At 45.5% G+C, this 24,479-nt stretch overlaps 1 protein-coding gene across 2 annotated transcripts in view; it reads right to left on the reverse strand.

Moving 5' to 3' along the window:
- LOC140194690 (uncharacterized) overlaps positions 1 to 24,479 on the reverse strand; it is an 81,175-nt gene that overhangs the window by 43,370 nt on the left and 13,326 nt on the right. Inside the window, exons 2-4 of one of the 2 annotated variants that reach the window (XM_072251947.1) lie at positions 14,993 to 15,079; positions 13,120 to 13,254; positions 1,753 to 1,980 (exon numbers count right to left, since the gene is read on the reverse strand). In XM_072251947.1, the coding sequence (XP_072108048.1) occupies positions 1,753 to 1,980; positions 13,120 to 13,254; positions 14,993 to 15,079 (450 nt within the window). The remainder of the gene's footprint in view (positions 1 to 1,752; positions 1,981 to 13,119; positions 13,255 to 14,992; positions 15,080 to 24,479) is intronic. The other variant, XM_072251948.1, reaches the window with a different exon arrangement.

A 24,479-nucleotide genomic window follows, 5' to 3' on the forward strand; every position in this document is an offset into this window, starting at 1 on the left:
CGATAGGCTCTTTTAGGAGACTGCTGGACAGGTATATGGAGCTCAGAAAAATAGAGGGCTATGGGTAAACCTAAGTAATTTCTAAGGGAAGGACATGTTCAGTACAGCTTTGTGGGCTGAAGGGCCTGTATTGTGCTGTAGGTTTTCTATGTTTCTATGTTTCTGTCATATCGTCCCCGGCCTTGCGGTACCTAATAACCTGTTGTAATGTCCCTGGCCTCTCAGTACCAAATAATCTGTCACAAAGTCCCTAACCTGACATAAAGTCCCTGGTCTCTCAGTACCCAATCATCTGTTGTAAGGTTCCCGGCTTCTCACCACCCAATTATGTGTCATAAGGTCTCCTCCACCTTGGTACCCAATAACAAGTTGAAAGGAGCTTTGTGCCAGCTAGCTGGAGTTCAACGCTGGAAACCGCACCATGAGAACAAACGACTGGCATGAGGGTACAACTGACATGGAGTCTGTCCATAGCTTACAATGAGAGTAATGTCCACACCGCTCAGAGGGCAGGAGTCAATCTACCAGTATCAGTGTGGCGGTATCTGCTCCCTAGCTTACGGTCAGGGTGCAGGGTCCGTGACAAATAGTCTGAGTCTGTAATGTACAGTCAGGGTGAGGGGGTCCGTAACGTATGATCAGGGTGAGGGGGTCTGTAATGTGAGGTCAGGGTGAGAGGGTCTGTAACGTGGGGTCAGGTTGAGGGGGTCTGTAACATGACGTCAGGGTGAGAGGGTCTGTAACGTACGATCAGGGTGAGGGGGTCCGTAATGTGAGGTCAGGGTGAGAGGGTCTGTAACGTGGGGTCAGGGTGAGAGGGTCTGTAACGTACGATCAGGGTGAGGGGGTCTGTAACGTGAGGTCAGGGTGAGGGGGTCTGTAACGTGCGGTCAGGGTGAGGGGGTCCGTAAGGTACGGTCAGGGTGAGAGGGTCTGTAACGTACGATCAGGGTGAGGGGGTCTGTAACGTGAGGTCAGGGTGAGGGGGTCTGTAACGTGCGGTCAGGGTGAGGGGGTCCGTAAGGTACGGTCAGGGTGAGGGATCCGTAACACACACATCATCTGATTTGAAGGGCTTGTATCACATGTTCCTGGTGTCAGAGCCTACAGCAAATCGTCAGTGTGTGGAGCTGTTTGCCATATTGGGGCCTATAACCCACCGTATGGAAGCAGAATCACTCGCCGTCTCTCATTGTTCTCTGCACTGTCAGGATGCGATAGGCAAGTGGTCAGATAGAAGGATATACGTTCTCAGGCTCAGGCGTGTGGGGGGTGCAGCTCTGATCATCGGGGTGGTGTCTCCACCTGTCATCAGGGAATACAGATATAGTGTCCACAATATAGTGTCGGGGGGGGGGGCTGGTCACTTTTATCAATACTAGGAGGGCTGTCTACATCATTCTGTGTGTTTCTGTGTGCGTGAGTGTGTGTTTGCTTGTGAGTGTATCTGTGTGAACGTTATGTGGATGACTGTGTGTGTGTGTGTGTGTGTGTGTGTGTGTGTATCTAGCTCAACAAGTGAGGTGCATAAGGTGCTTGTAAAGGTCCACAACATGCAGAAGGTTTTCATAGTTAGTGCACCATGTCCAGTGCAATATTTGTGTAAAACCTTCAGCCACTCCGAAATCGGGTGGATTTTGTGGAATTCCTGTTGGTGTGGCAACCACTCTTCTGCAGTGTATCGGAATCGGAATCCGTTGTTCTGGACAGAGCTGTCCAAATGGAATTCCTGTTGGTGTGGCAGCCACTCACCTACCGTGTATCGGAATCGGAATCCGTTGTATTGCACAGAGCTGTCCGAATGGAAATGCACGTAGATCTGGAAACCAAAGGAAAAGGGGATTCGGAACGTCTGCCCACGCTTCAGGGTCCCGGTGAGAGTCTCTCGCACAGTCCTGGTGTCCAAGTGGTTCTGGACCCCGATATTTACCCAGTCACGATCCTCCTCCAGGTGGAAGTCGTCCACGGTGATCACTACGGCTGGAGACCGGACACATGCTCAGCAAAGCACGTACTTCATAAGACAATTGTATAGGTGCCAATCAGCACAAGAGTTGCATTCGTTCCCACCCAACTCAACCTCTTTAGGTGAGCTTAAGGACCTGTACTCGCTGGAGTTTAGAAGAATGAGGAGTGGTCTTACTGAAACCTAGTGAATATTGGTAGGCAGCACACACAAAATGCTGGTGAACGCAGCAGGCCAGGTAGCATCTATAGGAAGAGGTACAGTCGACGTTTCAGGTTGAGATCCTTCATCAGGACTATATTCCGTCTGGGTAGCTTCCAACATGATGGCATGAACACTGATTTCTCTAACTTCCGCTAATGTCCCTCCTCCCCTTCTTACCCCATCCCTTATTTTATTTATTTATTCATTTATTGTTCCCTCCCCTTTTTCTCTCCCTGTTTCCCTCTCACAATAACTCCTTGCCTGCTCTCCACCTTCCTCTGGTGCTCTCCTCCCCCTTTCTTTTTCCCGTGTCTCCAGCCCTGTATCCCTTTTGCCAATTAACTTTCCAGCTCTTGGCTCCATCCCTCCCCCTCCTGTCTTCTCCTATCATTTCTGATCTCCTCTCCCCCTCCCTCTTTCAAATCTCTTACTATCTCTTCCTTCAGTTAGTCCTGACGAAGGGTCTCGGCCTGAAACGTCGACTTACCTCTTCCTAGAGCTGCTGCCTGGCCTGCTGTGTTCACCAGCATTTTGTGTGTGTTGCTTGAATTTCCAGCATCTGCAGGTTTCCTCGCGTTTGAATATTGTTAAGTCTAGACAGAGAGGATGTGGAGAGGATGTATTCCATGGTGGGGGAGTCTAAGACCAGAGGGCACAGCCTCGGAATAGAGGGACATCCATTTCAAATGAGATGAGGAGGAATTTCTTTAGCCAGAGGCTGGTGAATCTGTGGAATTCATTGCCACAGGTGGCTGTGGAGGCCAAGTCATTGGGTATGTTTAAAGTGGAGGTTGATGGGCTTTTGATTAGTAAGGGGGTCAAAAGTTATGGGGAGAAGGTAGGAGAATGGGGTTGAGAGGGATAATAAATCAGCCATGATGGAATGGTAGAGCTGACTTGATGAGCCGAATGGCATAATTCTGCTTTGCCTTGTGGTCTTATGGACATGGTTGAGGACAAAAAAAAAGCATCCAGTGAGTGGAAGTTCTATGGTTGTAGACAGCTTGTTAATGAGAGGGGTCAGAGGAGAATGGCCATACTGGTTCAAGCTGACAGGGAGGCGACAGTAACTCAAATATGCATACGTTACAACAGTGGTGTGCAGAAGACCCTTGAACTAGATGGGCCACAGCAGCAGAAGGTCACCGCTCCCTTTGTGTGTGTCGGAAGTACACAACGCAGCAGTTAGTCAAACACCACTCCGTTGAAACCGGGAGTCAGGAGACAGTGTCCAAACTCCAGGTGCGTTATTTGGGTAGCACTCACACATACAACTGAGTAAGAATAAAGAGACGATGATTTTGATGGTGCAGACATAAGAAAGACAACACGGGATTGTGGATACGTGCTCCAGGTCAACTGAACAACTCCACCAAAAAACAAAATGGCTGCCCCCAACATGGTCCTAGTACACTTCAGAATTGAAGTCAGCAGTGCTATCAAAATAAAAGTTGGCAGCTCCATATTTAAAAATAAAAGCCTGAACAAGGAACATACCCTTGTGGGCACTTTATTAAGTGCAGGAGGCACCTAATAAAGTGGCCACTGAGTGTAGGGCGTAGGTGAGAACTGAGTTGGAGAGAAGAGTGATGGCAATATGGGCAAAAAAGGGATGGGGTCTGTATGGGATTGATGGGCCAAAGGGCTTGTTTCTACGCCGCGTTTCCCTGTGACTGCCTGAGCCCATGGGTCGGCCCCAAAGCTGGGTCCACATGGCACCCCTGAGGAATTTCAATCCTATGCAGATGTAGCCATCTGACGTCTGTCTGCCGTCTCTCTCTGACACTACCTCAGTCCAGTCGTTTCCACCCTCACTCTCTGCTAATCCACCTTTCCCCTTCTCTCCCTGTGACTGGATCCTCGACTTCCAATTCAGGGGAAGCACGGACTGGAAATGGCATCTCATTGCGGGGATAACTTCACTCGTAGCCCCTTCACTAAACTGTTTCCACAACCTGTGATCTCATTTTCAAGGACTCTTCATCACGTTCACAATATTTATTGTTTATTTATTTATTATTATTTCTCCCCCCACTACTTTTTTGCATTTGCACAGTTTGTTGTTTTTTGCACGTTGGTTGGTTTGTCTGTCCTGTTGGGTGGGGTCTTTCATTGATTCTATTGTGTTTCTTGTATTTACTGTGAATGCCCGCAAGAAAATGAAACTCAGGGTACATGATGACATGTATGTACTTTGATAATAAACTTACTTTGAAGTTTGAAACCTCTCCATTCCTGAGTCCATTGAATCACACAGCACAGAAGCTGGCCCTTTGGCCCATCAAGTCTGTGCTGACCATCTACCACAATCATTTTGTTCACTCTCTTCACATTCCATCAGCCCTCCTCCTAATTCTACTAGCCAGCTACACACTAGGGCCAATTCACAGCTGATAGCTCACCTACCGATCCTCAGGTCTTTGGGATGTGGGAGGGAACTGGAGCAAACACATGGGAGGGAGCTGTTGGATTAGAGAGTAAAATTGTTATTTTTCCCGCAGTTTAACCTTTCCTGTGCTTGCTTATGGGTGTTATTGGTGTGTCCAAGGAGGGTTAGCATCTCTGGTGAAGGGGCTTGTCGTGTCCATTCTGGGCCGCTCACATGCCTTTGGGCCCCTGTGGGCTCTCAGCTCTCATAAACATGAGAAATTCTGCGGATGCTGGAAAGCCAGTGCCTCACACGTAAAAATGCTGGAGAAGCTCAGCAGATCAGGCGTGGCTCCAAGTACCTGTTTCATCTGACAGTGGCCACTTCAACAGGCAGGCTAGACCAGGTGAAGGTAGCCGGTGGCCTCATACCCTGGTGAGACAGGGACATGCCTGTCCTAGTCGACTGGGTGGATGAGATCTACATGAGAGCCAACGGCCCAGAAAGTGCTACTGCAATGCTCGGTGGAGAGTGAAGGGCATGATGAGACACCGAAGATGTCATGGTCGTCCACTGCAACCAAGGAAGACTTCAGTTATGATGCTTGCTCATACCACTGGACCTGGTCGAGAGGGTGGAACTGCTTTTCCACTTTAAAAACTTCCTGTCATTGTGGTCATGGCAGACAACCACCACCACATTCTTGCATACATTTCTGACCAAACATGAGAATGGAGAAGAAATGTGATCTATGTGACTTTGGCCGTGGAATGATTGTTGGTGCCAGATGGGGTGGTTTGAGTATCTGAGGAACTCCAATATCTAATGAAGTGTCTATTGATTGTATATGTGTGTAATTGTGGTATATTGTTCGGTAACTATAGTAGAGCTGAGACTGTATTTTTCTAGAAGTTTCTCTACATCTGTGTCATGCTTCTGAACCTGATAATTTCATTAAAGATTAGTTTTATTTGTCACGTGTAAATCAAAACATACGTATGGTTTGTGTCAATGATCAACACAGACTGTGGATGGCCACGTTAATGGGGCTACATTATAGGCCACCCACCGAACAGTCCGCCGGAATTAGAGGAACAAATTTGCAGAGAGCTCGCAGATGGTTGTTATGGTAATGGTAAGTAGGTAACTCTCCACATATAGACTGGGACTCCCATACTGTCAAAGGACTGGATGGTATAGAGTTATGAAATGTGTTTAGGAAAGTTTCCTGAATCAATCTGCAGAAGTCCCAATGTGAGAGTATGCAATACTTGATCTGCTGTGAGTGAGGGAATGAGACAGGTCAGGTGACAGAGGTTTGTGTCGGGGAACACTTAGCAACTACTGACCACTATGCCATTAGTTTTAAAGTAAATATGCAATTGGAGAAAGGTCAGTTTTGATGGCATCAGAAAGGTCTGGAAAGTGTGGATATGGACAGGCCAGTTTCTGGAAAAGGTGTACTTGGTAAGTGGGAGGCCTTCAAAAGTGAAATTTTGAGAGTACAAAAGCTTGTGTGTGATTATCAGAATAAAAGGCAAATATAATAAGTGTAGGAAACCTTGGTTACAAGTGATCTGGAGGCCCTGCTTAAGGAAAATACAGGAGGTATACTCCAGTAGGAATAAATGAGGTGCTAGTAGAGTATAAGAAATGCAAGAGAACACTTAAGAAAGAAATCAGGAGGACGAAAAGAAGTTGCTCTAGCAGACAAGGTGAAGGAGAATTCTAAGGGATTCCACAGATATATGAAGAGCAAAAGGGTTGCAAGGGACAAAATTGGTTCTCTGGAAGACCAGAATGGTAATCTACGCAGGGAGCCCAAAGAAATGGGGGAGATGGTAAATAATTTTTTTGTATTGTTTTTACTCAGGAGAACGACGCAGAGTCTATAGAAGTAAGGCAAAGCAGCATTGGCTTCTAAATGGATTATAGAGAAAGAGGTTGAATTGAATTGACTTTATTACATTCTTCACATACATGAGGAGTAAAACCATTACATTACGTCCCCATCTAAATGTGCAATCATAGTAATTTATAATAATTTATGAGATAGAACAATCAATGTAATATAGAGTACACTCAAATCAGCGTGAGTTCATCAGTCTGATGACCTGGTGGAAGAAGCTGTCTCAGAGCCTGTTGGTCCTGGCTTTTATGCTGCGGTACCGCTTCCCAGATGGTAGCAGCTGGAATAGATCATGGAGCTTGCTGTTTTGTAATAAATTCCCCAGGGCCTGACTAGTGTTCCCTCGGACCCAGGAGAGGCAAGTGCCGGGGCCCCAGCAACGATATTTAAATCATCATTAATGAAAGGAGAAGTACCACATAGCTGGGGATTGCCAAAGCTGTTCTGCTGTTAAAGAAAAGCTCTAAACAGAAACCAGGAATTATAGGCTGATGAGTCTGACATCACCAGTGGGAAAGTTATTTGGAAGGTATTCTAAGGGACCGGATATATAAGTATTTGGATAGACAGGGACTGATCAGGGATAGTCAAGATGGCTTCGTTCATGGTGGGTCATGTCTAACTAATCTTAGAGGAAGTTACCAGGAAAATGTATGAAGACAAGGCAGTGGATGTTGTCGACATGGATGTTTGACAAAGACTCGCATGGGAGGTTGGTTGATAAGTTTTAGTGGCTTGGCATTCAGGATGAGGTAGTAAATTGGATTAGACATTGGCTTTGTGGGAGAAGCCATGGAGTGCTAGAAGGTGGTTGCCTCTCTGACTAGAGGCCTGTGGCTAGTGGAGTGCCTCAGGGATCAGTACTGGGTGCATTGTTGTTTGTCATCTATATCAACAATCTGGATGATAATGTGGTTAACTGGATCAGCATATTTGTGGATAACAGCAAGATTGGACAGTGAGGAAGTTTATCATGACTTGCAGTGGGATTTGGACCAGCTGGAAAAATGGGCAGAAAAATGGCAGATGGAATTTATTGCAGACAAGTGTGAGGTGTTGCACTTTGGTAGACCAACGAGGATAGGTCTTACACAGTGAATGGTAGTACACTGAGGAGTGTGGTAGAACAAAGGGACATGGGAATACAGGGCTATAATTCATAGAAAGTGGTGTCACAGGAAGACAGGGTTGTAAAGAAAACTGTTGGCACATTGGCCCTCATAAATAAAAGTATTGAGTAAAGGAGATGGGATGTTATATTGGTTGTATAAGATGTTGGTGAGGCCTAATTTGAAGTATTGTCTTCAATTTTGGTCACCTACCTTCAGGTAAGATGTAAATAAGGTTGAAAGAATACAGAGAAAATTTGCAAGAATATTGCAGGCTTTGGAGGACCTGAATTATAAGGAAAGATTGAATATGTCAGGAGATTATCCCTTAAAACATAGAACAGCTTTATAGAGTGGGTGTTAGAGGAGCGGGTGACAGAGTAGAGGGTGACAGAGTAGAGGGAGACAGAGTGGGTGGGCTTTGGCTCAACAGGTCTTCGGCGATAATGGTTGGAGGAGAGGTAGGTTATCTGTGTAGAATACAGACAGGAAGTATGTGTGTGAGGTTGGTGTCCTGTGCTCGGTGTCAGATGTGGGAGATCCTGGAGGCTCCCAGCCTCCCGGATGACCACATCTGCACCAGGTGTGTCGAGCTGCAGCTCCTTAGGGACCAGGTTAGGGAACTGGAGATGCAACTCGATGACCTTCGTCTGGTCAGAGAGAGTGAGGAGGTGATAGATAGGAGCTGTAGGCAGGTAGTCACACTGGAGCCTGAGGAGACAGAGAAGTGGGTAACAGTCAGGAGAGGGAAGGGCAGGAGTCAGATACTAGAGAGTACCCCTGTGGCTGTCCCCCTGAACAATAAGTACTCCTGTTTGAGTACTGTTGGGGGAGACAGCCTACCTTGGGGAAGCAACAGTGGTCACACCTCTGGCACGGAGTCTGGCCCTGTGGCTCAGAAGGGTAGGGGAAAGGAAGAGGATGGCAGCAGTGATAGAGGACTCTGTAGTTAGGGGGTCAGACAGGTGATTCTGTGGATGCAGGAAAGAAACTCGGATGGTAGTTTGACTCCCAGGTGCCAGGGTCCGGGATGTTTCTGATCGCGTCCACGATATCCCGAAGTGGGAAGGTGAACAGCCAGAGGTCATGGTACATATTGATACCAACGACGTAGGTAGGAAAAGGGAGGAGGTCCTGGAAACAGACTACAGGGAGTTAGGAAGGAAGTTGAGAAACAGGACCTCAAAGGTAGTAATCTCGGGATTACTGCCTGTGCCACGTGACAGTGAGTATAGGAATAGAATGAGTTGGAGGATAAATGTGTGGCTGAGGGATTGGAGCAGAGGGCAGGGATTCAGAATTCTGGATCATTGGGACCTCTTTTGGGGCAGGTTTGACCTGTACAAAAAAGATGGGTTGCACTTGAATCTGAGGGAGATCAATATCCTGGCAGGAGGTTCGCAAGGGCTATTGGGGAGAGTTTAAACTAGAATTGCTGGGGGGTGGGAACTGAACTGAAGAGATGGAGGAAGAGGCAGTTGGCTCACAAATAGAGAAAGTTTGGAGACAGTGCGAAAGGGAGGATAGGCAGGTGATAGAGAAGGGACACGCTCAGACTGATGGTTTGAGATGTGTCTATTTTAACGCGAGGAGTATCACGAATAAAGCGGTTGAGCTTAGAGCATGGATCAACACTTGGAGCTATGATGTTGTGGCCATTACAGAGACTTGGATGGTGAAGGGGCAGGAATGGTTACTTTCATTGCCAGGCTTTAGATGTTTCAGAAATTACAGGGAGGGAAGCAAAAGGGGTGGGGGCGTGGCACTGTTGATCAGAGATAGTGTCACGGCTGCAGAAAAGGAGGAAGTTATGGAGGGATTGTCTACGTTGTATCCCTATGGGTAGAAGCTAGGAACAAGAAGGGGTCAATAACTCCACTGGGTGTTTTTCATAGACCACCCAATAATGGGGACATCGAGGAGCAGATAGGGAGACAGATCCTGGAAGGGTGTGATAATAACAGGGTTGTTATACTGGGAAATTTTTAATTTCCCAAATATCGATTGGCATCTCCCTAGAGCAAGGGGTTTAGATGAGATGGAGTTTGTTAGGTTTGTTCAGGAAGGTTTCATGACACAATATGTAGATAAGCCTACAAGAGGAGAGGCTGTACTTGATCTGGTATTGAGAAATGAACGTTGTCAGGTGTCAGATCTCTCAGTGGGAGAGCATTTTGGAGATAGTGATCACAATTCTATCTCCTTTACCATAGAATTGGAGAGGGATAGGAACAGACAAGTTAGGGAATTGTTTAATTGGAGTAAGTGGAGATATGAGGCTAGCAGGCAGGAACTTGGAAGCATAAATTGAAACAGATGTTCTCAGGGAAACGTACGGAAGAAATGTGGCAAATGTTCAGGGAATATTTGCGTGGCGCTCTGCATAGGTATGTTCCAATGAAACGGAAAGGATGGTAGGATACAGGAACCATGGTGTACAAAAGTTGTTGTAAATCTGGTCAAGAAGGAGCTTACGAAAGGTTCAAAAAACTAGGTAATGATAGAGATCCAAAAGATTATAAGGCTAGCAGGAAGGAGCTTAAGAATGAAAATAGGAGAGCTAGAAGGGACCATGAGAAGGTCTTGGTAATGTTGCAGCTATATGGGACCTTGGTCAGACCCCTGCTGGAGTACTGTGCTCAGTTCTGGTCGCCTCACTACAGGAAGGATGTAGAAACCATAGAAAGGATGCAGAGAAGATTTACAAGGATTTTGCCTGGATTGGGGAGCATGCCTTATGAGAATAGGTTGAGTGAACTCGGCCTTTTCTCCTTGGGGCGGCGGAGGATAAAAAGTGACCTGATCGAGGTGTATAAGATAATGAGAGACATTGATCGTGTGGATAGTTAGAGGCTTTTTCCCAGGGCTGAAATAGCTAACACGAGAGGGCACAGTTTTAAGGTGCTTGGAAGCAAGTAAAGAGGAAATGTCAGGGGTAAGTTTTTTACGCGGAGAGTGGTGAGTGCGTGAACTGGGCTGCCGGCGACGGTGGTGGAGGCGGATACGATAAGGTCTTTTAAGAGATTCCTGGACAGGTACATGAAGCTCAGAAAAATAGAGGGCTACGGGCAATCCTAGGTAATTTCTGAGGTTGGAACATGTTTGGCACAGTTTTGTGGGCCGAAGGGCTTGTACTGTGCTGTAGGTTTTCTATGTTTCTATGTTTCTAAGACTGGGAGGAGATTTGACTGAGGTATTCAAAATTATGTCGAGTATAGATAGGGAAAATGCAAGCAGGTTTTTTTCACTGAGGTTGGGTGGAATTACAACCAGAGGTCATGGGTTAAGGGGGAAAGGTGAGAAGTTTAAAGGGAACATGAGGGAAAACCTCTTCACTCAGAGGATTGTGAGAGTGTGGTGCATGTGAGCTCAATTTCAACATTTAAGAGTAGCTTGAATATGTACATGGACAGTAGGGATAGGAGGTCTATTGTCCTGGTGCAGGTTGATGGGAATAGGCCTTTTAAATGGCTTCAGCATAACTAGATGGGCCAAAGGGCCTGTTTCTGTGCTGTACTTCTGTATGATTCTATGAGCTGGGGGCAGCCCACAATTGTCATTATGTTTCTGGCACCAACATAGCACACCCATAACTTCCTAACCCTTACTAACACATATGTCTTTGGACTATGGGAGGAAACCAGAGCACCCGGAGGAGACCCACACAGTTACAGGGAGAACATACAAACTCCTTACAGACAGCAGTGGGAATTGAACCCTGACCTACAGCCGGCAGTGTAATAGCATTACAGCAACCGCCCTGATACCATACTGAGTGTCCTCTATCATAGGCCAATTCTGATCACTGGAATGTCCTTTCTCTCTCTCGTGAGCAAGTGGGCTGTTGCAGTTGAGATTACCTGCTCATCGAAAGCTACTCCCCTGTGCAGGCGAGGGATTGGCCTGTTGATGGAGCATTGCAGCCTCTCATGGGCGGCCACTTAGCTGATGACGTCATGGTGCAGGTAGAGTGTAAAATCCGGGGGACGCGCGGAAAACACGTGATCTCTGTCGTTTCGGGCACATGCTGTACTGTGTTGCAGTGAGAAAGGATCCGAGCGCATACTTTAAATAAATATTTGTAACTGAGTGTAATAGTTACCGAATGCTTAGGGTCTGTCTTGTCCTGTCAATAAACAGTTAACATACTTACCAGTAGTGAGTGTCCTCTGTACCCACTCATCGAACGCACCAAACCAAATTTCACACAATTGTGTAAGTCTACCACAACTTCCTAATTCTCATCTATATCCTGTCTTTCTTTGTGCTTTGTTCTCTCTCACTTTCTCACAGGAAAGTAAATTGGTTAACGTTATCAATCACACTGTTAGGAAGAGTGAATAAAAGGTCTATCATTAAAAGACTTACGCCTTATTCGTGACTTCTGAAGAATCTCTTGATCGATGTCACCGGGTCGAACAAAATCCAGGAGGGAGTTCAGGAGGAGAACATGCAAACTCCACAAAGACAGTGGCCGAAACGCAGGGTTCTGCACCTGTGAGCCAGTGGCAATATTTACAGCACCACTCTCATCCTGTACCTACAACATCACTGGGTCACCCTGTACCCGACAGTCTGTCACCCGGTACCCATCACTGTGACACCCTGTATCCATCACTGTGACACCCTGTATCTTTCACTGTGGCACCCTGTACCCATCACTGTGACACCCTTTACTCCAGTTAAGGCAAAACTATGGATTTATACACACACGAAAAAATGCTGAAGGAGAGGCCCTGAGCCAAAACAAAGATGTTTGTTCATCTCCATGGCTGCTGCCTGACCTGCTGAGATCCTGCAGCATTTTGTGTTTTTACCCTGGATATCCAGCATCTGCCGAATATCCCCTGTATATGTATTTATTGATCTAGAGACGCAGCGAGGAGTCTGGCTTCCTGGCCCTTCCAGCCACGCCCCCACCACCCTGAACAACCCCGACTGATTCCTAACCCAATGACAGGACAACTTACAATGACCTGCCCTGTGGGATCAAACTGGAGGATGGGGAGAGAGCCTATGCATTCTACAGGGAGAACGCACAGAGACTCCTTACAGAACAGCGCCGGAATTAAACTCCAAACTCCGGCGCTCTGAGCTGTAATAGTGCCTCGCTTACCACTGGGCTGCCATGGTGCCCTTCTGAAGTCAATATAGATCTCTTCATATAGATTTATAGTGACTTCTTTGCTTGTTCACTGCCCACGTTGACCAAATCAACCGTGCTAGCGTAGCAGCCATGGGCATTAAAGCTCTACCCCAGCACCCTCTGTTAGGAGTTCGTATGTCCTCCCCGGAACTGCGTGAGTTTCCTACGGGTGCTCTGGTTTCCTCTCGCAATCTAAAGACGTACCGGTTGGTAGGCTAAATGGTCTTTGTGAATTGTCCCGTGATTAGGTTAGCGTTAAATCGTGGGGTTGCGTGGTTCGAAGGGCTGGAAGGCTTGTTCTGCACCCTGCCTCCAAGTAAATGAAAAAACTGCTAAAATCTTGAATAGCTGGAACTTGTGTCGCTGTTGCTATGGCGTACAACAAGGAGAAGTGGTTTGCCTGTTACACGTACTCACCATCTACACTGATGTTGGTGGTCAGCTTGAGGAACCAGTAGATGTCCCGATCGGCTGGGTAGGTGCTTGGGTAGTTGGGGCTCTGGACGATCGCTGAGTGGTAGGAACATTGACTGTCAGGCAAGCACAAGGGGACTAGGAGGGTAAACGTAGCCAGTTAGAACAGGAACCATTGCAGTAATATTTGTCAATAACCTGACATCAAACACAGACCGTTCCTCCCACCCATGCCTGCCCTGCTGTTAAATAGCTTCGTGGCGAATCTGATCTTAGCCAAATTCCAATCTACCTGTGGTGACCCTTCACCTCATTTGTCATCAGGTCATAAAACACTGCAGCACTGAAACATCTAGTCTGTGATGAACTATTAACCTGCCTAGACCCATTGACCTGCACACGGACCATAGCCCATCATATGTCTATCCAAATTTCTCTTCAACGCTGAAATCGAAATCGCATCCACCACCTGTGCAGGCAGCTCGTTCCACACTCTCACCACCCTCTGAGTGAAGAAGTTTCCCTCATGTTACTCTTAAATATTTCACCTTTCACCCTTAATCTAGTCTTACCCAACCTCAGTGGAAAAAGCCTGCTTGCATTTACCCTATCTATACTCCTCATAATTTTGTAAGCCTTTATTAAATCTCCCCTGAATCTCTTACGCTCCAGGGAGTAAAGTCCTAACTTGTTGAATCTTTCCCTATAACTTAGGTCCTCAAGTCCCAGCAGCATCCTTGTAAATTTTCTCTGTACACTTTCAATCTTAGTTACATCTTTCCTGTAGTTAGATGACCAAAACTGCACACAGTACTCTAAATTAGACCTCAACAACGTCTTATACAACTTCAACATAACGTCCCAAATCCAGTACTCAATACTTTGATCTGTGAAGGCCACAAAAGTTCTCCTTGTGATCCCACCTACCTATGATGCCACTTTCTGGGAATTATGCATCTGTATTCCCAGATCTCTCTGTTGTACTGCACACCTCAGTTCACTGTGTGAGTCCTAACTGCTTTGTCCTCCAGAGTGCAACACTTCACACTTGTCCACATCACATTCCATCTGTCATTTTTCAGCCTATCCCCCCCTACCCTTAAAAACACTCAAAGACCCTGCACCCACCCCCATTTATAAAAGAGAATTACAAAGACTCACTGTTCTCAGAGAAACAGGGAGAAATCTTCTGCCCGTGCAACCTGTCAAGACCTTTCAGGGCATTTATCAAACTCAAAGTAAATTTATTCTAAAAGCTCGTAAAGTACATGTCACCACATTCTGCCTTGAGGTTCAGTTTCTCGCAGGCCTTTACAGGAAAATAAAGAACTACAACTGGATTTATGAAAAACTATACATAAAGACCATAAGGCATAGGAGCAGAATTGGGCCACTTGGCCGATCAGGTCTGCTCCACCATTCCATCATGGCTGATTTATTATCCCTCTGAATACCATTCTCCTGCCTTCTCTCCATAAGCTCTGACGCTCTTACTAATTGAGAACCTATCAACTTCTGCTTTGAACAAATCCAGTGACTTTGCCTTCACAGCCAGCTGTTGCACTGAATTTCACAGATTCACCACCCTCCAGCTAAAGAAATTACTTCTAATTTCCGTTAACATTGACTATATCACAGTACAGGCCCTTCAGCCCACAACGCTGTGCTGACTTTTTAAACTACTCTAAGATCAATCTAACCCTTCCCTCCTACATAGCCCTTCATTGTTCCATTGTAAGGGGATATCCTTGTATTCTGATTGTAGTGAAGTGCTCTACGTTTCTATGACTCTGTACTGAACAGTAAGTGACAGCAAAACATGGCCTGGGAATGTGCACAGTTCTTTGATTTAAAATGCTGAGATATATGTTCCTACCTGTACAGTTCTGGACATCTTGATTCTCAACCGAGTCTCCATCGAAGCCCCTGTACACAGGCTGAAGGATCTTCACACCAGTGACACCTATCAGAAGGTTAGAGGTGACTGCAGAACTATGTACAGCACAGCACCACATGCCAACACAGACTGGGAGCTGATTTATGACTTTCTAAACAGGATTTGATGATCAAACATGTACCATTCCTGGGTGTCAACATCTCTAAAGATCCAGTCTAGGCCCAACATATTGATGCAATTGTAGAGAATCACAGTGGCTATAGTTCATTAGGAGGCTGAGGAGGCTATCAAGCTCTGCCTTAGGTACACCCAACAACCTGGTCTTCACAGCTGCTATTTATTTATTCCACCAAAGTGAATGACTATACACTTTCCAACATTGTATTTCATTTGCCACTTCTTTGCCCATTCCCTTAAACTATCTAAGTCTCTCTGCAGGCTCTCTGTTTCCTCAACACTACCCGCTCCTCCACCTATCCTTGCATCCCCAGCAAATTTAGCCACAAATCCATTAATACTGTTGTCCAATTCATTGACATACATCGTAAAAAGCAGCGGTCTCAACACCGACCCCTGTGGAACTCCACTGGTAACTGGCAGCCAGCCAGAATAGGATCCCTTTATTCCCACTCTCTGTTTTCTGCCGACCAGCCAATGCTCCACCTATGCTAGCAACTTCCCTGTAATTCCATGGGCTCTTATCTTGCTAAGCAGCCTCAAATGCAGTACCTTGTCAAAGGCCTTCTGAAAATCCAAGTACACCACGTCTACTGCATCTCCTTTGTCTACCCTGCTTGTAATTTCCTCAAAGAATTGCAGTAGGCTTGTCAGGCAGGATTTTCCTTTCAGGAAACCATGGTGGCTTTGGCCTATTTTGTTATGTGCCTCCAGGTACCCCATAATCTCGTCCCTAACAATCGATTCCAACAACTTCCCAACTACTGATGTCAGACTAACAGGTCTATAGTTTCCTTTCTGCTGCCTCTCACCCTTCTTAAATAGCAGAGTAACATTTGCAATTTTCCAGTCATCCAGCCCAATGCCAGAATCTATTGATTCTTGAAAGATCATCATTGATGCCTGCATTCTCTCCAGCTACTTCCTTCAGATCTTGAGGGTGCATTCCATCAGGTCCAGGAGATTTATTCACCCTCAGACCATTCCTGAGCACCTTTTCAGTCGTAATTTTCACTGCACATACATCACTTCCCTGATACCCTTGAATGTCCAGTATATTGCAGATGTCTTCCACTGTGAAGACTAATGCAAGATACGCATTCAGTTCCTCTGCCATCTCTGTGTCTCTCACTATAATATCTCCAGCGTCATTTTGTATTGGTCCTATATCTACCCTCAACTCTCTTTTACTCTTTATATACTTAAAAAAGCTTTTAGTATCTTCTTTGATTTTAGTTGCCAGCTTCCTCTCACTATTCATCTTTTCCTTCTGAATGACCTTCTTAGTTTCCTTCTGCATGTTTTTAAAAGCTCCCTAGTCCTCTATCTTCCCACGAACTCTGGCTTCCTGCATGCCCTCTCTTTTGCTTTTACTTTGGTTCTGGCTTCACTTGTCCGCCATGGTAGTGTCCTTCTTCCATTCGAAAATTTCTTCTTATTTGGAATATATCTGTCTTGCACTTCCCTCATTTTTTGCAGAAAACTCCAGCCATCGCTGCTCTGCTGTCTTTTCTGCAAACGTCTCTTTCCAGTCAACTTTGGCCGGTTCCCTTCTCATGCCATTGCAATTTCCTTTATTCCACTGAAATACTGGCATATTGGATTTTATTTTCTCCTTGTCAAATTTCAATGTGAACTCAATCATATTGTGATCACTGTTCCCTAAGGGTTAAGCTCTCTTATCACCTCCAGATCATTGCACCACACCCAATTCAGCACAGCCGATCTCCTAGTGGGCTCAACAACAAGCTGTTCTAAAAAGCCATCCTTTAGACATTCTACTAATTCTCTCTCTTAAGGTCCAGTACTGACCTGGTTTACCCAATCCACTTTCATGTTGAAATCCCCAACGATTATCATGACATTGCCCTTCTGACACGCCTTTTCTATCTCCTGCTGTACTTTGTAATCCACATCCCGACTGCTGTTTGGAGGCCTGTATACAGCTGCCATTAGGTCCTTTTACCCTTGCTATTTCTTAACCCAACCCATAAAGACTCTACACCTTCCAATCCTATGTCATTCCTTTCTAATGATTTAATATTATTTCTTAGGCACAGAGCCACACCACCCTCTCTGCCTACTAACCTGTCTTTCTGATATACTGTATATTCTTGGACGTACAGCTCCCAATGGCAGCCATCCTTTAGCCAAGTTTCAGGGATGGCCACAACGTCATATTTGCCAATCTGTAGCTGAATTTCAAGATCGTCCATTTCATTCCTTATGCTGTGTGTATTCAAATACTTTCAGTCCAGTATTTATTGCTTTCTGTTTTAACTGCCCCATGCTTCTATTACCCTGTAATTCATGCCACTGTCTTTGATTAAGCCTCATCTCCTGCCAAATAAGTTTAAACCCTCGCTAACAGCTCTATTAAATGTGCCCGCTAGGATATTGGACCCCTTTGGGTTCGGATGTAATCTATCCTTTTTGTAAAGGTCGTATCTCCCCCAGAAGAGGCCTCGATGATCCAGGAATCTGAATCCCTGCCCCCTACACCAGTCTCTCAGCCACACATTAATATGCTTGATCATGCTATTCTTACACTCATTAGCACGTGGCAAAGGCAGCAATCCTGAGATTACTACCCTAGAGTCCTGCCTTTCAGATTCCTACCTAACTATCTGAATTTTCTCTCTAGGACCTCCTCCCTTTTTCTACCTATGTCATTGGTACCAACGTGTACCAAGATTTATTAGATTATTAGATTATGAGGACACGCAGTCCTCTTTTATTGTCATTTAGTAATGCATGCATTAAGAAATGATACAATATTCCTCCGGTGTGATATCACAAAACACAGGACAGACCAAGACTGAAAAAACTAACAAAACCACATAATTATAACATAAGTCTGTGATGAACTCCTCAGCACACAATATTGTGCCAATATTTTAACCGACTCTGGGATTAATCTAACCCTTCCCTCTAACATAGCCCTCCATTTTTATTTCATCCATGTGTCAATCTAAGAGAGTCTTAAACGTCCCTGAAGTATCTGCCTCTATCACCACCCCTGGCAGGGTGTTCGATGCACCCATCACTCTATGTAAAAAACTTACCTCTGACATCCTGACTATACTTTCATCCAATCACCTTAAAGATATGTCCCCTTTTATTAGCCAGCTCTACCCTGGGGAAAAGTCTCTGGCTGTCCACTCTATCTCTGCCTCTTATCATCTCGTACTCCTCTATCAAGTCACCTCCCATCCTCCTTCACTCCAGAAAGTAGCTCACTCGCCCTTTCCTCATCAGACCTACTCTCCAACTGAGGCAGCATGGTCTGGATTGGAGAGCGTTAGTGCTGAACAAGACGGGGATCCATCCCGAGTGAGTTTGTTTGGACACCTTCTGCTTCAAGTTCTTCCACACCAGGAGATCCAGGACAGGCGGCGAGCCTTGTTGCCATCCACAGTGACCACAGTGACCGTCTGCAGCCTGCTCGCCACCCTCTGTCTGCTGCTGTCACTCTGTGTGCTGGGCGTGAGTAACTGGAGGTACAACCGGTGAGTGAAGAGTACACAACCCCTCCGAGGGGCTGTAGACCATTGCTCCATTGTCCGTCCCCCAAGCGGGACTGAGATTGGGGTTCCGCCAGCAGCAGAAGGGGCTCCCCATGACAATTTGTCCACTCGATCTACACCTCTTACCATCTTGTACACTTCGATCAAATTAATAGGAACTGTAAATACAGTCAGTGGGCACTTTATTAGGTACATCTGTACATCTGCTCCGTAATGCAAATATCTAATCAGCCAATCATGTGGCAGCAACTCAATGCATAAAAGCATGCAGATATGGTCAAGAGGTTCAGTTGTTATTCAGACCAAACATCAGAATGGGGAAGAAACGTGATCTAAGTGACTTTCACCATGGAATGATCATGTGGATAGTCAGAGGCTTTTTCCCAGGGCTGAAATGGCTAGCATGAGAGAGCACAGTTTTAAGGTGCTTGGAAATAGGTACAGAGGAGATGTCAGGAGTAAGTTTTTTATACAGAGAATGGTGAGTGCGTGGAATGGGCTGTTAGCGAGAGTGGTGGAGGCGGATACGATAGGGTCTTTTAAGAGACTCCTGGGCAGGTACATGAAGCTCAGAAAAATAGAGGGCTATGGGTAACCCTAGGTAATTTCTAAGGTAAGGACATGTTCGGTACAGCATTGTGGGCCAAAGGGTCTGTATTGTGCTGTAGGTTTTCTATGTTTCTATGCTTCTATGAATGATTGTTGGTGCCAGATGGGGTGGTTTGAGTATCTCAGAAACTGCTGATCTCCTGGGATTTTCACACACACCAGTCCAGAGTTTACAGAAAATGGAGTGAAAAACAAAATCCTCCAGTGAGCAGCAGTTCTGTGGGTGAAAACGGCTTGTTCATGAGAGAGTTCAGAGGAGAATTGCCAGATTGGTTCAAGCTGACAGGAAGGTGACGGTAACTCAAATAATCACACATTACAACAATGGTATGTAGAAGATCATCTCTTAATGCATAACATGTCAAACCTTGAAGTGGATGGCCTACAGCAACAGAAGATCACGAACATACACTCTGTGGCCATTTTATTAGGTACTGGAGCTACCGAATAACATGGCCCCTTCGTGTGGTTCAAAATAAATTCATTATCAAGATACATATATATCACCATATACTACCCTGAGGTTCATTTTCTTGTGGTCATTCACATTAGAACAAAACACACAAAAGAATCAATAACACAGAAAGAAAGATAGACAAACAACCAATGCATAAAAGACTAACTGTGCAATTAAAATGAATAAATACTTCTCAGACTTCCTGCTGGGTACAGGTGTCGATTTTAACCGATGTTTCAATGACAAACTCTGCCATCTTCATCAGGGATATGCCTGAGCATCCTGCTCCCGTGTTTTATATACCTCCGTCGTCCGCCCCAGACTGGCTAGTCCTCAACAATGTAAGAAATTTATAATAATCATAATAGAAACCAATCGAGAAAAGTTACAAAGAAAATTAAGAACTGAAATGACAAATTTTAGAGAACAGTACGTACACTCGAATACACTTAGGTTAATACTACCTAGGGCAGAAGGAGGAAGACAAATAAGAAACGTAAAAAATTTACACAACTACCAGATAAAATATTTTAGCATATATTCTCATCAGTGAAAACAGGATTCAGCATTCAATATGGGCATATGCAATTTTGATAATCTTAAATGAAAGCATAATGAAGAAACTATCACTACAGAAGGACAAGTTAACCAATGCAAGAGCATGATGCTCCCTGGAAGACATCCCCGTGATCTGAGCAGACTAGATGTCAACAAGGAAGTGTCGAACACCTGGCTCAGAGTTGGAGACCTCTTCCCAGAAACAGAAGGCTTCCTTGTGACAACACAGGACCAGGTGGTTAACACAAAAAAAAATCAAATTATAGGCAATAAATGCAGAGAATGCCAAGAGAAACCAGACACAATCTAGCACATTACAGGATCCTGCAGTGGTTTAACTCAATTTGATTACTTATAGGCATCCGTTAGTCTCGTGAGACCATGGATTTGCGCCTTGGAAGGTTTCCAGGGCACAGGCCTGGGCAAGGTTATATGGAAGACCGGCAGTTGTCCATGTTGCAAGTCTCCCCTCTCCACACCACTGATGTGTCCAAGGGAAGGGCATTAGGGCCAATACAGCTTGGCACCGGTGTCGTTGCAGAACGATGTGTGGTTATGTGCCTTGCTCAAGGACACAACACGCTGCCTTAGCTGAGGCTTGAACTAGCGACCTTCAGATCACTAGACCGACGTCTTAACCACTTGGCCATGCACCAACTCAATCTGATTACTTACACAGGCACAATCAAGTGGCAAACATCATTCACCAAAATCTTGCTTCAAAATACAAACTCATAAAGGAAACTATAACATACCTCACTATAAATACAAGCCTGATCCCATTTTATATATTATGGCCAATCCATTATTACAGATAGGACAATCCTTAATAACCGTCCAGATATATTATTACAGGATAAACAAGCAAGAGCAACTTTCTTAATAGATAGAGCCATTCCAAACATATCTAACATACAGAAATCAATAAGTGAATAACACGGAAACATGCTGAGTTAAAAGAGGAAATTGAAACATGAACTGGGTATGCATTGTTCCGACAGTAATATCTACAAATGGTGTCATCTCAAAGTCACCACACAATAGCATTAAACAATAAGGCCTACACAGCAATATTTAAGTAAATCTTCAGAAAGCCCCAATACTGAACACCGCTAGAATAGTCCAAAGGTTCCTAGCAATTGAGAAATGAGCAGGCTTGGTTATGCCCACACCTCAGGTTTTACCAGCTTGAGCTGAGAGAAAATAAAGTTCAAAGCTCAAAGTTTAAAGTACATTTATTTTTGAGGTATTTATATTTTATACAACCTTGAGATTTGTCTCCTTACAGGCAGCCACAAAACAAAGAAACCGAAAAGAACCCAGTAAGAGAAAGGGGATTTTGAGGTTTCTCTCTCAGACACCCGACGTGCAGAGAGAGAAAAAGCACATCATGCAAACAATAAATGCAGGCAAACAGAAGTCTGAACCGAAATCCGCAAAGAAGGTCCATTCACAGACCCTTTGTTCAACTCAGAACGGAGTAATGAGCTGAACCAGCCTGTTCCTCATCTCGGGACCCAACACCCTGACCTTTTCAATCTGGCCCTGTGCCTAAACAGCCGTCCAGCCATGAGCTTCTGTCACTCCGGGGCCTGGGCCATGTCGCCTCAATATGGCCTGTATCTGACCTTTCCGATTTGACCCAGTGCTTAAATCATCATCAAATAATAATAAGATACGTGAATCTAAATTTGCACTGTCAGTCCTCGAAGTGAACAGGCTGCAGCAGCAGAAAACTGGGGATGCACACTCAGTAGTCACTTTATTAGGTACAGGAGGAATCTCAATTGGATCAATCTTCATTCGTCTACAGACCTAGCCTCATTATGGTACTCCGCCCCTTCATTTTCTTCCTCACCCCTCTGTGTTTTTATGTTCAGTCTGTTTCACTCACCCTAGGTGAAGTCACCCGTTCACCTTGTCAGGCAAAGTCACCCATTTACTCTGTCAGGTGAAGTTACCCACTCACCCTGTCGAGTGAAATCACCTGTTCCCCTTGTCAGGCAAAGTCACCCACTCACCTTGTCAGGTGAAATGACCTATTCACCTTGTCAGGCAAAGTCACCCACTCACCCTGTCAGGTGAAGTCACCCACTCACCCTGTCGAGTGCAATCACCCATTCCTCTTGTCAGGCAAAGTCACCCACTCACCCTGTCAGCTGAAATGACCCATTCACCTTATCAGGCAAAGTCACCCACTCACCCTGTCGAGTGAAGTCATCCACTCACTCTGTCGGGTACGGTCACCTGCTCACCTTGTCGGGTGAAGTCACCCGTTCACCCCTCTGCACCTCACCCATCCCTTCAGTAGCTCGAGTTTTGGAGACAGAAACTGGGCAGTGACAGTGAGTGAGATGAAAGTTAGAAGAGAAGCTGTCGACTGTTTCCTTACTTTGAGTGAATGTAGGCAGTCAAAGGCACGCAGCTAAATGGCACACAGCGCTGAGATTGAGAACAGTCTTCATCTCCTCTCTCCATCTTCAGCCTGTGAATCTGGCTGTATTTAAACCCCCAGTCCACAGCTGTGCTGCCCTTATCTCCCAGAAATACCTCAGTGACACACTAAACAAATAGACCTCTGCGGTTTATTCTCCCAAATGTCAGCCTTTGAACAGACCTCCCAGATACTGTGCACCATCTCTGGTTATGATAACACAAGTAGCAATGGCTCCAGTGGTCTGGGATCCCACGTAGCTGTGTTTATGCTGCAGCCTAGCCCTTCTCATGAAGATATTTTTGATCTGTGGGCAACAACATCCTCCTCTGAACACTGAACAACCTTGTTGTTTCTTCCTGCTGATGTCACTCTGACCCGAGAAAAGAAAGGGTGTTTAGTTCTGCACACAAGGTCTCTGTCCACACTGACATTTCCCAGCCTGCTTGGATTTGACTGAGGTGGCGATGGAGTCTGTGATTATCAGGTGTTAAGTGACAGTCCTGACATAGTATGTCTCGCAGAAAGGCAACAATTCAATGGTTTGAACTCTTCCAACACAGAACACAAGCAGTACCAAAACATGAAATAACAATATAACAGAGTCCTTAAATGAGTGTAGCTATCCCCTCTTGTTCGAGAGTCTGATGGTTGAGCGGCAGTAACTGTTCTTGAGCCTGGTGGTGCGAGTCCTGAGACTCTTGCACCTTCTACCTGATGGCAGCAGTGGGAAAAGAGCAGGGCCTGGGTGGTGAGGGTCTTTGATAATGGATGCTGCTTTTCTATGGCAATGTTTCATGTAGATGTGCTCAATGGTTGGCAGAGTTTTACCCATGATGTTCTGGGCCGAATCCACTACCTTTTGTAGGATTTCCTGCTCAAAGGCATTGGTGTTCCCATACCAGGTCGTAATGCAGCCAGTCACCACACTTTCCACCACACATCTGTGGAAGCTTATCAAGGTTTTCGATGACATGCTGAACCTCTACAGACTCCTGAGAAAGAAAAGGCGCTGTCTTGCTTTGTAATAATATTTATCTGATAGGTCCAGGACTGAACCTCTGAGATAGTGAAACCCAGGAGTTTAAAGTTACTGACCCTCTCCACCTCTGATTCTCCGATGATTACTGGCTTATTGACCTCTAGTTTCCCTCTCCTGAAGTCTACAATCAGTTCCTTGGTCTTGCTGACATTGAGTGAGAGGTTGTTGTTATTACACCACTCAGCCGAGTTTTCAATCTCCTTCCTGTATGCTGATTCATCATTTCCTTTGATACAGCTCGCAGCAGTGGTGTCATCAGCAAACTTGTATATGGTGTTGGAGCTGTGCTTGGCCACACAGTCACAGGTTTAAAGCGAGTTGAGCAGGGGCTAAGCACACATCCCTGCGGTGCTCCTGTGCTGATGGAGATTGTGGAGGAGATGTTTTTACCAATCTGAACTGACTGGGGTCGACAAGTGAGGGAATCCAGGATCCAGTTGCACAAAGAGGTATCCTGATGTATGTGTCTTTGCTGTCCAGATGTTCCAGGGTTGTGTGAAGAGCCAACGAGATACCATCTGCTGTAGACCGGTTGCTTCCGTAGGCGAGTTGGAATGCATCGAAGTCGCCACTCAGACAGGAGTTGATATGCTTCAACACCAGCCTTTCAAAACACTTCATCGCTGTGGATGTGAGTGCCACTGGGCGACAGTCATTTAGAC

The sequence above is a fragment of the Mobula birostris genome, chromosome 3, assembly GCF_030028105.1.
Source record: "Mobula birostris isolate sMobBir1 chromosome 3, sMobBir1.hap1, whole genome shotgun sequence".
Classification (NCBI taxonomy): Eukaryota; Metazoa; Chordata; class Chondrichthyes; order Myliobatiformes; family Myliobatidae; genus Mobula; species Mobula birostris.